This window comes from Pongo abelii, chromosome 5 (assembly GCF_028885655.2).
Source record: "Pongo abelii isolate AG06213 chromosome 5, NHGRI_mPonAbe1-v2.0_pri, whole genome shotgun sequence".
In the NCBI taxonomy this organism is placed as follows: domain Eukaryota; kingdom Metazoa; phylum Chordata; class Mammalia; order Primates; family Hominidae; genus Pongo; species Pongo abelii.
In genome coordinates this window covers 37,799,257-37,812,309 of record NC_071990.2, presented here as the reverse complement: position 1 = coordinate 37,812,309, position 13,053 = coordinate 37,799,257, and the positions used below count along the sequence as shown (strand labels likewise).

The 13,053-nt window shown below is 49.7% G+C and overlaps 1 protein-coding gene and 1 long non-coding RNA gene across 2 annotated transcripts; one reads left to right on the top strand and one right to left on the bottom strand.

Annotated features, from left to right (window-relative positions):
* Positions 1-3,213, bottom strand: LOC103890883 (putative uncharacterized protein FLJ45825). Its single transcript, XM_054557090.2, has 4 exons — positions 3,205-3,213; positions 2,019-2,088; positions 1,388-1,412; positions 1-813 (listed from the first exon to the last, which is right to left on the bottom strand). Exons 1-4 carry the CDS (start codon positions 3,211-3,213, stop codon positions 465-467), a joined length of 453 nt encoding a protein of 150 aa, XP_054413065.2. The 3' UTR covers positions 1-464.
* Positions 3,214-3,697: 484 nt separating this feature from the next.
* On the top strand, positions 3,698-7,514 carry LOC129060222 (uncharacterized). The gene is made up of 3 exons (XR_008526763.2): positions 3,698-4,073; positions 5,497-5,631; positions 5,820-7,514. It is a non-coding gene; the product is annotated as an uncharacterized LOC129060222 (long non-coding RNA).
* Positions 7,515-13,053: the final 5,539 nt, after the last annotated feature.

Genomic DNA, 13,053 nt, shown 5'->3' with positions numbered 1-13,053 from the left:
GGAGCGCTGTCGCCTCTGGTGCGCAGCACGGACAGCCTCCCTGGTAAATAATGCACGCCTCCCGGGCCAGGCTGCAGCAGGTAGTGTATCAAAGTAATATCGCGCTGCGAATTGCAGTGTAATCGCCGTAATTTAGGGCCCCGTGGGTGAGCCCGTTTCGGAAGGGCTGCGCGCCCGGACGGGCAAGGTGACTGGAGCGTCTGCTCCGGCTTTGACCTCTGGATTTCCTCCAAGCTAAGTGTGCCCATAAAAAATGGAGAAGCCCAGGATGTCTCCCAGCAAATGGGGTGTGGGCAGAGAGATTGTATTATCTATCCAGACCCAGAGAGATGGATGCACCTGCCGGGAGAAAAGCGATGTCACTGCGCGCACAACCCGGCAGGCTGGGTATACGCGTGCGGCGCCCATCCTTTCCCAGGTGGCCGAGAAGGCCGGGCGATGGGACGGCTGCGCCCTGCCAGGAGCTAGATGTTTTCATTAGGACTTGGGCGGCCCCTGCCGCCGTGAGCTGGCGGATCCATGCCTCCCACGGGCTGCTCAGCAACCACCTTCCAGGGCCCCCAGGACCTGACTGCGCCGTGGCTGTTCCTCCTCCCTCCTCTAGTGCTGGCAAGGTGGGGTATCATTCCTGCCCAGGGCCTCCTGCGGGGCCTGCTGCCCGCCTCCCCTCCCCCAGCTCTACCAGGGAAAGTCTTTCTGGGGTGGAGAGATGATAGCAGGAAATGTGTTTGCAGGCTCCCTTCTAACTTCTTGATGGGAGCCAGCTGGAAGCGCAAAAGCTGTGTTGTCCCTCTGTGCTCTGCTCCTGGTGACCTGGAAGGCGATAATCATGAGCCTCTCTCAGGAAAGACAAAGAAATGGAAAAACTTACTAGGGGCTGCAGGCCCGTCACATTGCATTAGCAGAGAGCCTTGTGTCTGCGGCCCTACCTCGGTGCCAGGCAGGGTGTTCCGTGTATCTTTAGAAGCCCCTGCCCCCACCCCATGCCTAATTTCCCGGACCTAGGAGTTACTGGTTCCTCCTCACCCATCTCTAAATCATTTTACGTCTCTCATTGAAGAGCTGGGGCAGACACCCAGCCTTCCTAGTCTGAGAATCTGCTAATATTCCCCAGCCATGTTCCACAGCCCCCTCCAGCTTTTCTTTTTGCCTGGGTGGTGGGCTCTGAGCTAGTAGGGACCTTGGAAACCAGCAGTTCTGGTTAAACAAACCAGAGTGCATCCTTCCCGCAGAACATTCTGCAGCAAGAATGAGGGAGATTTATGTGCATGGGGACATGGAAAGATGTCCAGGATATATTGTTAAACAGAAAAGACAAGTTGCAGAATAGCATGTAAAGTACAGTCTCATTTGTGTTACATTTTAAATAAAGGCTATATATACTCACATGCTTGCATATGCATAGAAAATGTCTGGAAAGATAAAAAGAGACTGTTAGCAATGGTTGTCCCACAGGATAAGGAGAAGCAGAGAGGGACTTTAACCTCTCATCTTACATTATGTACTGTTAAATTTTTTTAACAATTGTATTACTTTCATAATTTAAACATAAATCTTCCTCCTCCCCCCCCACAAAAAAACAACAACAACAAAAAAAAAAAAACAGCAATCTCTCAGCCCAACCCCTTATGAAACTGAGGCCCAGAGAAGGAAAAGGACTTTCCCAAGTTGCACAGCACTTGTAGCTTGGCCTCAGCACTGGTCCTGCCCTCATCTCACCCCAGGCACACAGCTCTGCCAGCCAGACCCACCAGACCCATGAGGGAATCATGGACCACCCCTTCCCAGAGCAGGAAGGGCCCCTGACTGGGGTGTGACCTTACTTGAGGGAGCAGTCAGATAAAGGCAGGGGATCCCAAGATGAGAATTAGAGATGGATTTGGAACCTAGCTGGATGGCCTGCACTTGCCTGTGACCTTATCCAGCCACTGCCAGCCCAGTCTTCTGACACAGCTGGCTTCTCTTGGTCCAGGCTTGGCCAGGGTAGGGACTGAAGGGTCAGGCCTAGGGTGACCTACCATCTTGATTTGTCCAGGACTGAGAGGTTTCCCGTGACGTACGACTTTCATTGCTAAAACTGGGCAGTCCCTAGAAAACAGGAACAAGTCGGTCACCTTTGTCTTGCCAGACATGTCCGCAGCAACCTGCTAAGAGTCTGGCAAGGACACCTCCTGGTAACTCAAGGGCAAAGATTCTAGAAGTTTATCTCTGGGTGAAGACAGCCAGCCCCTGCTCTGATTTTTCTGAAAAATATGAAGCTGCAAGAGTTAATTTACATTTTGTCAGTTGTGTTTCTCCTTGCATTCATCCACACAGAGGCACACACACACACACACACCGCTCCTAGTCTCCCTTAGTCTACTGAGAGGCATGTCCACCGGGGCCCAGCAATACCACACAGAGCCTACTGAGTCTCTTTGAGCAACATAATCCTCAAGAAATTCTAGAGCCTATAATTACACATGGGATGCAGCGCAATTTCTCATCTCTCCCTCCCCACCCCAGGAGACAAAAAGGAAATTTCACACCCTGGTGAGCCCGGCTCATCTTTTCCTCTTTGATGCCAGCCTGGGGTTAAAAAGCAGGGACAGACGACACACACCTCCTCTGGGGCCTGATTCCTTGGCTGATTTTGAGATTCAAAGCATGCATCTTAAAGATCATAATCTGATTGTGCTATGCCCGCCTTCCCGGCCGATTAATGGCCTCCCGGCTTCCGCACTGCAGCACCCAGTGCTCTGCAGAAAGCCACCTCCCACACCCCAGCTCCACCTGAGTCTGGCAACCCAGAGGAGAAAAGGCTAAGGCTAAGCAGGGGGCGTGTCAAGGAAGGAACAGAGATCTAAGTTCAAGTCCTAGTCCTGTCGCTAGCTAGCTGTGTGACTTTAAATAAATTGCTTGCCCTCTCTGGTCTTTGATTTCCTCACCATGAAATGAAGGTATTGACCTACATGGTCTCTAAGCCCCTTTAGACCCAATAAACCAGACTTCCTTGGTTAAACTCTCGACTCCTCCTTCTAGGTGGGTAAGCTTGGGCAAGTTTCTCCACTTTTCTATGTCTCTGTCTTCATCCACCTCATTGTGGATTCTTAGTAAGAATTAAGTGAGTTAACATTTTTAAAATGCTTAAAACAGTGCCCGGCACATGCCAAAGCACTTGTGGCAGGTATATCGGTGCTCCGTCTTTATACCCCTGGCACTCACTAGTCCCATGCCTGGCTCTTGGACTCCAAGCATCTGTGGTTCTCTTCCCTGCCTGAAAAGTTTCTTTGATTCCCACACCCCTACCCCATCACTCCAGTGTCCTTGCCCTGAGCTCCACGCAGGCTGAAAGCACAAGGAGTGTAAATGGCTCAGAGCAGCCCTCAACCTGATGACTGTAGGGAGCTGGCATATAAATACCCCAGTGGTCCCTCTGAGATAGCTCTGAGGCTTGTTCTGCACAGCCTCGCAGAGGTTCAGCAGGATTGAGCCCTGTACCCAGGAGGCTAACTGCTCATTCACACACCTTTTATTGTCTTCCCTCCTGCCCCTGGCTTCCCCACCCAGTGCTCCTCAGGATCACTCTCCAATAAACCGCTTGCACCCAAATCCCTCCCTCAGTTATTACTCTGTGCTAATGCACTTCACAAATGTACCTTTGTTCCTTCTTTTCTTTCTTTTTTTTTTTTTTTTTTTTTTGAGACAGCATCTCACTTTGTCACCCAGGCTGGAGTGCAGTGATACAATCATAGCTCACTACAGCCTTCAATTCCTGGACTCAAGAGCTCCTTCCGCCTCAGCCTCTCAAGTAGCTAGAACTAAAGACATGAGCCACCACGTTCGGCTAATTTTTTAATTTTTTGTAGAGGTGGGGTGTTTCTATGTTGCCCAGGTTGGTCTCAAACTCCTGGCCTCAAGTAATCCTTCTGCCTCTGCCTCCAAAGTGCTGGGATTACAGGGATGAGCCACTGTGCCTAGCCTACCTTCTCTCTTCACAACCACCTGAGAAGTGAGTGTGATTGTGCCCACGTTACAGATGTGGAAACTGAGGCCAATGGAGGCTAAATGCCTTGCCCAAGACCACACGGCAGGTGAGTGACCCAGCTGGGATTTGAAGCCATGTCTGTCTGACGCCACAGACTCTACATCTCCATCCATCTCCCTCTTTTCCCTCTGAGGGGCTGGATCCTGCTTCAGAGATGGAAACCTCATTCCTTCAGAGGTACAGCAGCAGCTCCTTTGCTCCAGGCAGACAGCAGAGGCACAGGGCTAGGGCCATCTGTGATAATTTCTCCTTTTCCAGTCACACTCATAGAACCCTTGGGTGGCACGGTCCCAGGCAGAGCAATCAGGCACTTGGTACCACAGCCCCAGTTTACGTGCAAACATGTGGAAACCCTTGAGGGAAAGTGGCCTCCCAAAGTGCCAGGGTTGGACCGAGCTGCTGCCTGCCCCAAAGGGGTACAGCACTTCCTGGTCCCCAGCTAAGCCCCCCTCTCAGCCCCTGCAAGTGTGTGCTGATGGCAAGAGCAACAGGCCATATGCCTGAGACTTGGGGAGCCAAGCCTCACATCATCCTCTCAGCGTAGAGAGCTCACTTCAGACCTGGCCTTGTTACAGTTCCTGGCTTTATACATATCAATAGCTTTTATACGCACATGGTTCCAAATCCACAAAAGCCTTCCTCTTTTCCTGTGCCCCAGCTTCCCTCTCTGAAGACAACAGCCGCTGTCACCAATCTGCTATGAGTCCTTCCAGAGATAGTCTATGCACAGACAGGCACATAAATGCAGTCATTCCAAACACATTCTTCTTTTTCTCTAGAACAAAATGTCTTGGAGATCTTTCTGTGTGAGTACAGAAAGAACTTCCTAATTCCTTTTTTAAAGCTATATAGTATTCCAGTGTATTTACATCCCATAATTGATTTAACTGGTTCTCAGTGAATGGAAATTTGAGTTATTTCCAATCATTTATTAATATAAATCTTGTACATAAGTTATTTTACACACTTGGAAATAAAACAATAGGAAAAACAGCTAGAGATAGAATTACTGGGACAAGAGGAATACACATTTGTAATTTTAAAAGATATGACAAACAGACCTCCAAAGGTGCTGAATCATTTACACTCCCACCGGTTATGTGCTGTGCTGAGACCAAACTGCATGCCAGGGATGGGTGTGGATTATCGACTTTGGTCTCACCACATTCCTGGAGGGGTGGCACTATTATCCTTATTTGATGAGAAAGTTGAGAGAGTTCAATTTTGCCCAAGAAGAACCAATAAACCTTTTATTATTTCATGACATACTAGGGTCTGTGCTTTACATTTATTATCTTATTTAACCTTCACCATGGCACTATGAGGTGGGTACTTTTACCATCACCACTCATTTTACACATGAGCCTAGTGTTGCAGCTCAGAGAGGTTAAGTAGCTTTCCTAGCATCACACAGCCAGTGGTAAGTGGCAGAGCCAAATGTGAGCCTGGGCTCTCTCTGCTCCCACCAGGAGTCTATCACTGGCTTCCTGCTTCCTGCCTTATGTGTGCCTCAAACTCCTCTAGTTTGGGAGTTAGGGGTTGCAGAAAGCAGAGTCCCCTGGAGGCATTAGACCGAGAATCAAGGAGTCGGCGATTGCTAGAAGGTAAGAGCTGGAAAGGATCATGAAAGGGGCAGGGCGAGTGGGGCTGGAAATACGAGGGGTGGTTGCCTCAATGTTTGGGAGAGGTGGGGCTGCTGGGATGCTAAATTGTTGTACCCTGCATGGGATATTCCTTCCCCCAACTTGTCCACAGTGTCCCCTATTGAGAAATTCCACATTTCATTTTGCAGATGCAGAAATAAAGGGAGGATCCCCTTGGAAAAGGCACAGGAGTTCTGCATTGGAGGCAAAGCCAGGACGAGAAATTGCTCTGCCCACTCCAGGACCAGTGCTCTGAACTCTGCGTGGGGCTGCCTCCTGCACAACTTGAAACAAAGAGAACCAGACCAAGCAGCCTTAGTGTGTGTTGGCAGGGGAGGAGGGGCTCACTTACCAAGCACCTGCTGTATACACATAACCATTTAAGTTCCATGATAACTCTATCGTTTTACAGGAAAGGAGATTGGCACTAAGTCCCCCAGCTGAAGGAAGGTGTTGGAAGGCAGATTTTGGGAGGACTGAAACCCAAGCAAGGGGCTTTATATTGACTACAATATTGACTACAATGAGCTAACAAGGCTGATTACAGGTTCTTGAACCAGGACGTAACTTACGTGACTTGATCAAATTCGTGTTTTAGGACACTCACTCTGGTGGCAATGCTTTGTACATGCCATTCCCCCTGCTTGGAATGCCTTTCCCAGACTTGTATGCCCCAAGAACTGCAACTCAAAGCTCTCTGTGAAGCATCCCCTGAACTCTGATCCCCCCAAAGGCAGGGGCTGGGTTTTAGCTTTTCATCCCCAAGCTCTGGTCTAGTGTCAGGCACATCGTGGGAGCTTAACAAATGTTTATGGGGCCGGGCGCGGTGGCTCATGCCTGTAATCCCAGCACTTTGGGAGGCCGAGGTGGGCGGATCACGAGGTCAAGAGATCAAGACCATCCTGGCTAACACAGTGAAACCCCATCTCTACTAAAAATACAAAAAATTAGCCGGGCGTGGTGGCGGGTGCCTGTAGTCCCAGCTACTCGGGAGAATGAGGCAGGGGAATGGCGTGAACCCTGGAGGCGGAGTTTGCAGTGAGCCGAGATCGCACCACTGCACTCCAGCCTGGGCGACAGAGCGAGACTCCGTCTCAATAAATAAATAAATAAATAAATAAATGTTTATGGGATGAAGGAATGGAGTGATGAAGGCCTGACTGAGATAGCGGCAGCAGGAAGGAAAAGGAAATGTGAAGACAAGTTGAAGGAAGATGGACAAAGCCCCTTGACTGGTTAGATTTGACGATAACAGCTTGTACCTTCATAGCAACTGCTGTATACCAGTTTTCATAAGGGAAGTGCTATTAGCACCCGCATTTGACAAATGAGGAAACCAAGACTCGGAGAGAGTACACAGCTAGTCAGTGCTTGAGGTCACATAGCTCGTAGGCAGTAGAGCCAAGCTTTGAACCCAGGCTGTCTAGCCTGGGATTCATGCTCTTAACCTTTGGTCTGTTTTGTACAACTTACAAGGACAAGCAGGTGAGTAAAGTCAAAACTATCCATCCTGGAAAACTGGATAATGATGCTCAGAGTCCTGGGTCTTCTGATCTCTAATCTGTTGCACTGTCTGCCAGGTGACCCCGCTCCCGTTCATCACCTCCTTAAAGGCTCAGCCCAACACCCACCAGGATCAAGCTCAGTCTCCACAGAATGTACTGCCTGGACAGAGACCCAGTGTGCAGACGCGGGGGCTGGGGAAGATGTGGGAGCACGGGCGGGAATCTAGGTCCCACCCCTCAGGCTCTCAGCCTGCCCCAGCAGGCTCCAGGCAGGAAGCCAGTCCAGCCTGCCATGCCCTCTCTCTGCTGCGCCTCCTCCCTCACCCAAGTCACACTCCACACGCTAAGGTTCCTTTGTGGTGGGTGTTTTGATTAATTTTATTCTAATTAATTCAGTAATCTCAAGCTGTTTGCAAAATCTTGCACCAAGCGCCGTTCTGTGATGGATCTGCAGAAGGGGCTACAGACAAACACCCGATTCGTGTTGTTTCTCCATTGGCACTAAATATATCTTACGACTGGGAGAGAGTGGGCTGGGGGAGAGCAGCAGGACACTGCCTGCCTGCCGGCTTCTCACTGTCATTCCCCAAATGTCCTCTATTTGCCTGCGGCCAGGGCGTGGGGTCTATGGTTGGGGCACAGGGACCCCGAAGGCTTTCCTGCAGGCAGGCAGGCTGGGTGGCAGGGCTTTGAGCCCTACTCTGCCTCTTCCTCTTTGTGGAGCCTCGGGTGGTTTGCTTAACCAGCTTCAGCACCCTCACCTAGAAAATGGAGATGAGCTGGGCGCGGTGGCTCATGCCTGTAATCCCAGCACTTTGGGAGGCCAAGGTGGGTGGATCACAAGGTCAGGAGTTCAAGACCAGCCTGGCCAAGATGGTGAAACCCTGTCTCTACTAAAAATACAAAAATTAGCCGGGCGTGGTGGCAGATGCCTGTAATCCCAGCTACTTGGGAGGCTGAGGCAGGAGAATCACTTGAACCCGGGAGGCGGAGGTTGCAGTGAGCTGATATTATGCCACTGCACTCCAGCCTGGGCAACAGAGCAAGACTCTGTCTCAAAACAAAAAAAAAAAAAAAGGAAACAGAGATGAAACGCCTACCCTGGCCACCTCAGACGCACTGAGAGCCAGCTGGAGTATGGGGACAGGCTTGGGAAACTGAAAAGACCTTAGGGTACTGCTGATGTCTTTATCAGAGAAGCCGTAGAGGGTGATGGGGAAGACTCAAACCAGATTTCCTGGGTTGGAATCCTGCCTCAACCTCTTACTAGTGGGGAACTTTGCAGAGGCTACTTCACCTCTCTGTGCCTCAGTTTCCATGCCTGTAAAATGAGGGTGAAAACAGCACCCATCTCAGAGGGTTCTTATAAGATTAAATGAATATGAGCAAAGCTTTTAGAACAGTGCTTGGCATGGAGTCAAGCACTATACAGGATAACTATTATTATGGTTATCTTAGTTGTCTTCATCCCTTCAAAATCTTCCCAGTGCGTTGTAAATGCCTTCTCTGAATAACCAGAATGCACCTTGCACTCCAGTCTCAAAGCACTCATCCTTCCCTCATTTCTCTGAACGTGTTAGTCTTGGCCCACAACTGGTTTCCACTCCAAGTGGCCAATATCTCTCACCCCAGGTCCATAACTTCCACCATGGTAGGATTAAGGGGGCTTGGTCCGTGAGTGTTCCAGTAGTCCTATCCAAAGGGGACTCGGAGGCAACAAGATGATTAGAAGCGAGTTCATCTTAAAGCTGAGTCTGCTAAGTATACACAATGATTCTACTTAAAATCCAAATACAGGAAGGTTTTCAAAAATTGAGGTAATGTCAGTTGTGTATATGAAGGGTTATTTTTCTTTTCTATGGAAGGACATTGGGAGGGACATACGGAAATGGGGGACATGCCTCCCAGTACACTTTTGGCACCTGTACTCATGCCATGAAGAGGAAAACAACTGACCCAACCAACAGGGCAAAGGAACAGGGTGGGAGGTGATGCTTTAGGTGGGTAGTCAGGGAAGGCCTCTCTGAAGAGGTGTCAAGCCCTGAGAAAAGGGAGAAAAGCCCATTGTGTGACAATATGAGTAAAGAGCACTCCAGGAAGAGGGTACAGTGTGCAAAGGCTTGAGGCGGGAATGAGCTTGGGGGTATTTGGGAGACAAAGTACAGCAGCGGAGGGGGACAGCAGGATAAATTAGAGTGACGAGGCCACAAGGTCCAGGCCAAGGGCCATCAGCCATAATAAGGAGCTGGATTTCATTCTAAAGATGCTGGGAGACTTTGGAGAGTTTTAAGCCAGAAAGTGACCTGATTTCATTTATGTTTTTAAAAGACCACATTGGCTGCTGCTCTAGCATTCATCCATCCATCCTTCCATCTGCTTATTAACAAGATTTCCTGCATACCTACTGTGTGCCAGGGTCTGTGCCAGGCACTTGCAGTTTAGAGAGTTGAGTAGGATATTGCCCTCCCTCGTGGAGCTCAGCATGGATGAGAAAACGAACTTCTGATGCTTTCAGAAGCAGGGGTTGAGTGCCTGGCAGAGCTGTGTGCAGGGTGTGCACTGTGGAGGAAGGACTGGGGCCCTGGGATTGGGGACAGGAAGAGCTATTGAGAACAGTGGTTCTCCAAAGTGAGTGGCATCAGAATCTCCTGAAAGGCTTGTTAAAAACAGATTGCTGGCCGGGCACGGTGGCTCACGCCTGTAATCCCAGCACTTTGGGAGGCCAACGCGGGCAGATCACCTGAGGCCAGGAGTTCGAGACTAGCCTGACCAATATGGTGAAACCCTGTCTCTACTAAAAATACAAAAATTAGACGGGCGTGGTGGTGCATACCTGTAGTCCCAGCTACTCGGGAGGCTGAGACAGGAGAATTGCTTGAACCCGGGAGGGGAAGGTTGCAGTGAGCAGAGATGATGTCACTGTACTCCAGCCTGTGACAGAGCAAGACTCTGTCTCAAAAAAAAAACCAAAAGCAAAAAAAGATTGCTGTGCACAATCTCCCCCCACCCGCCACACAGATTCTGATTCAGTAAACCTGGGGTGGGCCTGAGAATTTGCATTTTTAGCAGGTTTCTAGCTGGTTCTGAGGCTGCTGGCCCAGGGACCGCACTTTGAGAACCACTGTGTAGGAGGATCTCAACTTCTATGGACCAGAAAGAGCTATTTCTAGGAATTCTTCTCAGCACCCGAGGTGTGGACAGCTCCCCAACTGGCTCTTCATTGTCATCCACCAGTCAGGCCTGAGATAGGGAGCCCGCTGAGGACAGCATTTCCCCGCCATCTCCCTCCACCCACCACCCACCGCTTGGTTTCCACTCAGACCCCTGCCTCTCCCTGCTCCCTCCTTGGGAAGCACATCCTCAAACTCTGTCCTGCAACCGAAGGAGCAATTCCACTCTCAGTCACCTTCACTGATTCCTTTCAGGATGCAGAAGACCTCAGTTAACACTGCACCCGCCTCCTGGCCAGCCAACTGCCCCCATCTGTTCCTTTCCCAAAACTGCGCCCTGGGCTGGGGGACTTGGAATCCCCCAGCTCTGTTATCTGCATGCCACAGGCCTGATTCATTTCACAGCCACGTGGTCAGATGTCTCCTCACCCCCTTCTCCTCTTCCTGCCCCTGCCTTTCTCTGAGCTCTGAATGTCCCCTTTTCACCCAGCCATATTTCCCCAGCCCCCTCCTCTCCTCACTCCTTTGCCCATCCCATCTGTGATAAATTTGGCAGATTACCCCATGAAAGCCTAAATTATCAGTGTTCCTGGTCACTTTGGCCCTTAGTCCCTTAGAAAGACAGTGTTGAAATTGCAAGCATTCATCAGAACCTGAATTTCAAAATTTCTAAAATTTCCCTAATTTGAGGTTGTCTCAACTATCCTTCAAGACCAGAACTCTCCTTGGATTTTTCAGCAGGCAGTTGAGCCCAATCCCTACTTCTCTACCAGACTGTAAACTCCCTGAGAACAAGAAGCTCAGCCGCTCAACTCTGAGCCACTCGGCCTAGCACCGTGCCCAGCTCCTAGTAAGTGCCTAGGAGGTGGCCACTTTATTATGACTATTACCGTGCTAGTGTTGTTGCTGCTGTTATTGCTATCTGCTCTGCTCTCCTCATGCCTTGCCCAATGCCTTGCACACAGTAGGGTCTCAGCAAAGTCTTACAGGTACACAGATGACAAATGCATAGTTGTCATCCTCACCTCGCTGCTCTTGCCTCCTACTACTTCATTCGCCTGTAACAGCTTCTCCCTCATTTGCCTTTTTTTTTTCTTTTCTTAACTGCTGCTATGTTCTGAGCCAGAGCATTTGAACGATTTTTGTGCAATAACTCCCCACCCCCACGCCCAGATCTTTGAGGCCTAGGAGATTAGTGTCAGGAGATTTGGTGGGTAATGGGTTCTGGGCAGTAGAAAACAGCCTCCTTTACAGAGATACAATTATACAGGTTATACTTCCCTGAGTTCAGACACAGCCACAGACCTCGGGGAAGCTGGTGTCGGCACAGATGGTGCATGGGGCCACATTATATGGAATATTCTCCACTTGCTATAAAACTGTTGACAAATATAGGAAATGAGATGTTTTTCTTTTCCATGTTTTTTTTTTCTTTTCCTTAGCCAAACACTGCAGGCCCTCATGACTCACAAAAGTTTTGAGATATTACTCAGAAATATAGGAGGAAAACGCCATATTTCCCCCTGTCAAAGGTTTGGTTTTCTTATTTATTTATTCGCATGCCACTGGGTAAATTGAACCCTGAACAATATTAAAAGGAAATAAACATATCTCTCAGCCGCTCACGGACCTAGCACTCACCAGGGAGCTGGGTTATCAACAAGCCTCCCCAGATGGGGACAAAGTTGCAGTCTGGAGAGGGGGTGGGGGTCCAGGGGCCTGCAAAGCGGGGGCCCTGCAGCTCCCCACTCCAGGCAAGTGGAAGCTCCCTCTCCCCTGGCCAGCCTCCAAGACCCACAACTGATGCACACATCCACTCGGTGGCCATGGCAGCTCCCAGAAGGTGGAAAGACTCCATTTTTATTTCCACCTTTCCGGTACCTGTGCCTCTCACTGACCCATTCCAACACACACACAAAAACACACACATCAGCAATGACTAACATGTCCCAAACCATAGCAGAATGTCATTTCAGAGTCCTATCTGCATGGTTGAAATCAGAGGGTGGGATGCCTGAGAGCGTTCATATGGCCTGTTTACAGTCACTGAGAATCGATACTTACTTTGGGGGAAGAAAAAAAAATACATTAAATATATATATATAGAGATATATATATACACACACACACACACACCCCCACACACACTCAGATACATATCGGTGGTGGATAGATGGATCTTTCTCACCCTGAAAACCATGACAGATGAGTTTTGTTTGGGCCTCTATGCATTTTAAAGGTGCATTTAAACTCACTAAATTAGAATCTGGATCGGTGGCGGTGCCCACCCAACCCTGGCCTCCTCTTCCCCTCAGCAGGAAGGCAGCCAACCAGGTTCTCATTCAGAATTTAATCTTGCCTGAGTGGCGTGACCACTTCTGTCTCTGCCCAGTTTCTTTTTTTCTTTTTTTTTTTTTTTTTTGAGACGGAGTCTCACTGTGTTGCCCAGGCTAGGGGGCAGTGGCGTGATCTCGGCTCACTGCAACCTCCACCTCCCGGGTTCAGGTGATTCTCCTGCCTCAGCCTCCTGAGTAGCTTGGACTACAGACACGCACAATCACTCCCAGCCAATTTTTGTATTTTTAGTAGAGACAGGGTTTTCCCATGTTGGCCAGGCTGGTCTCAAACTCCTGACCTTCGCCTCCCAAAGTGCTAGGAGTACAGGCTTGAGCCGCCACCCCCAGCCTCTGCCCGGTTTCTGCAATGAG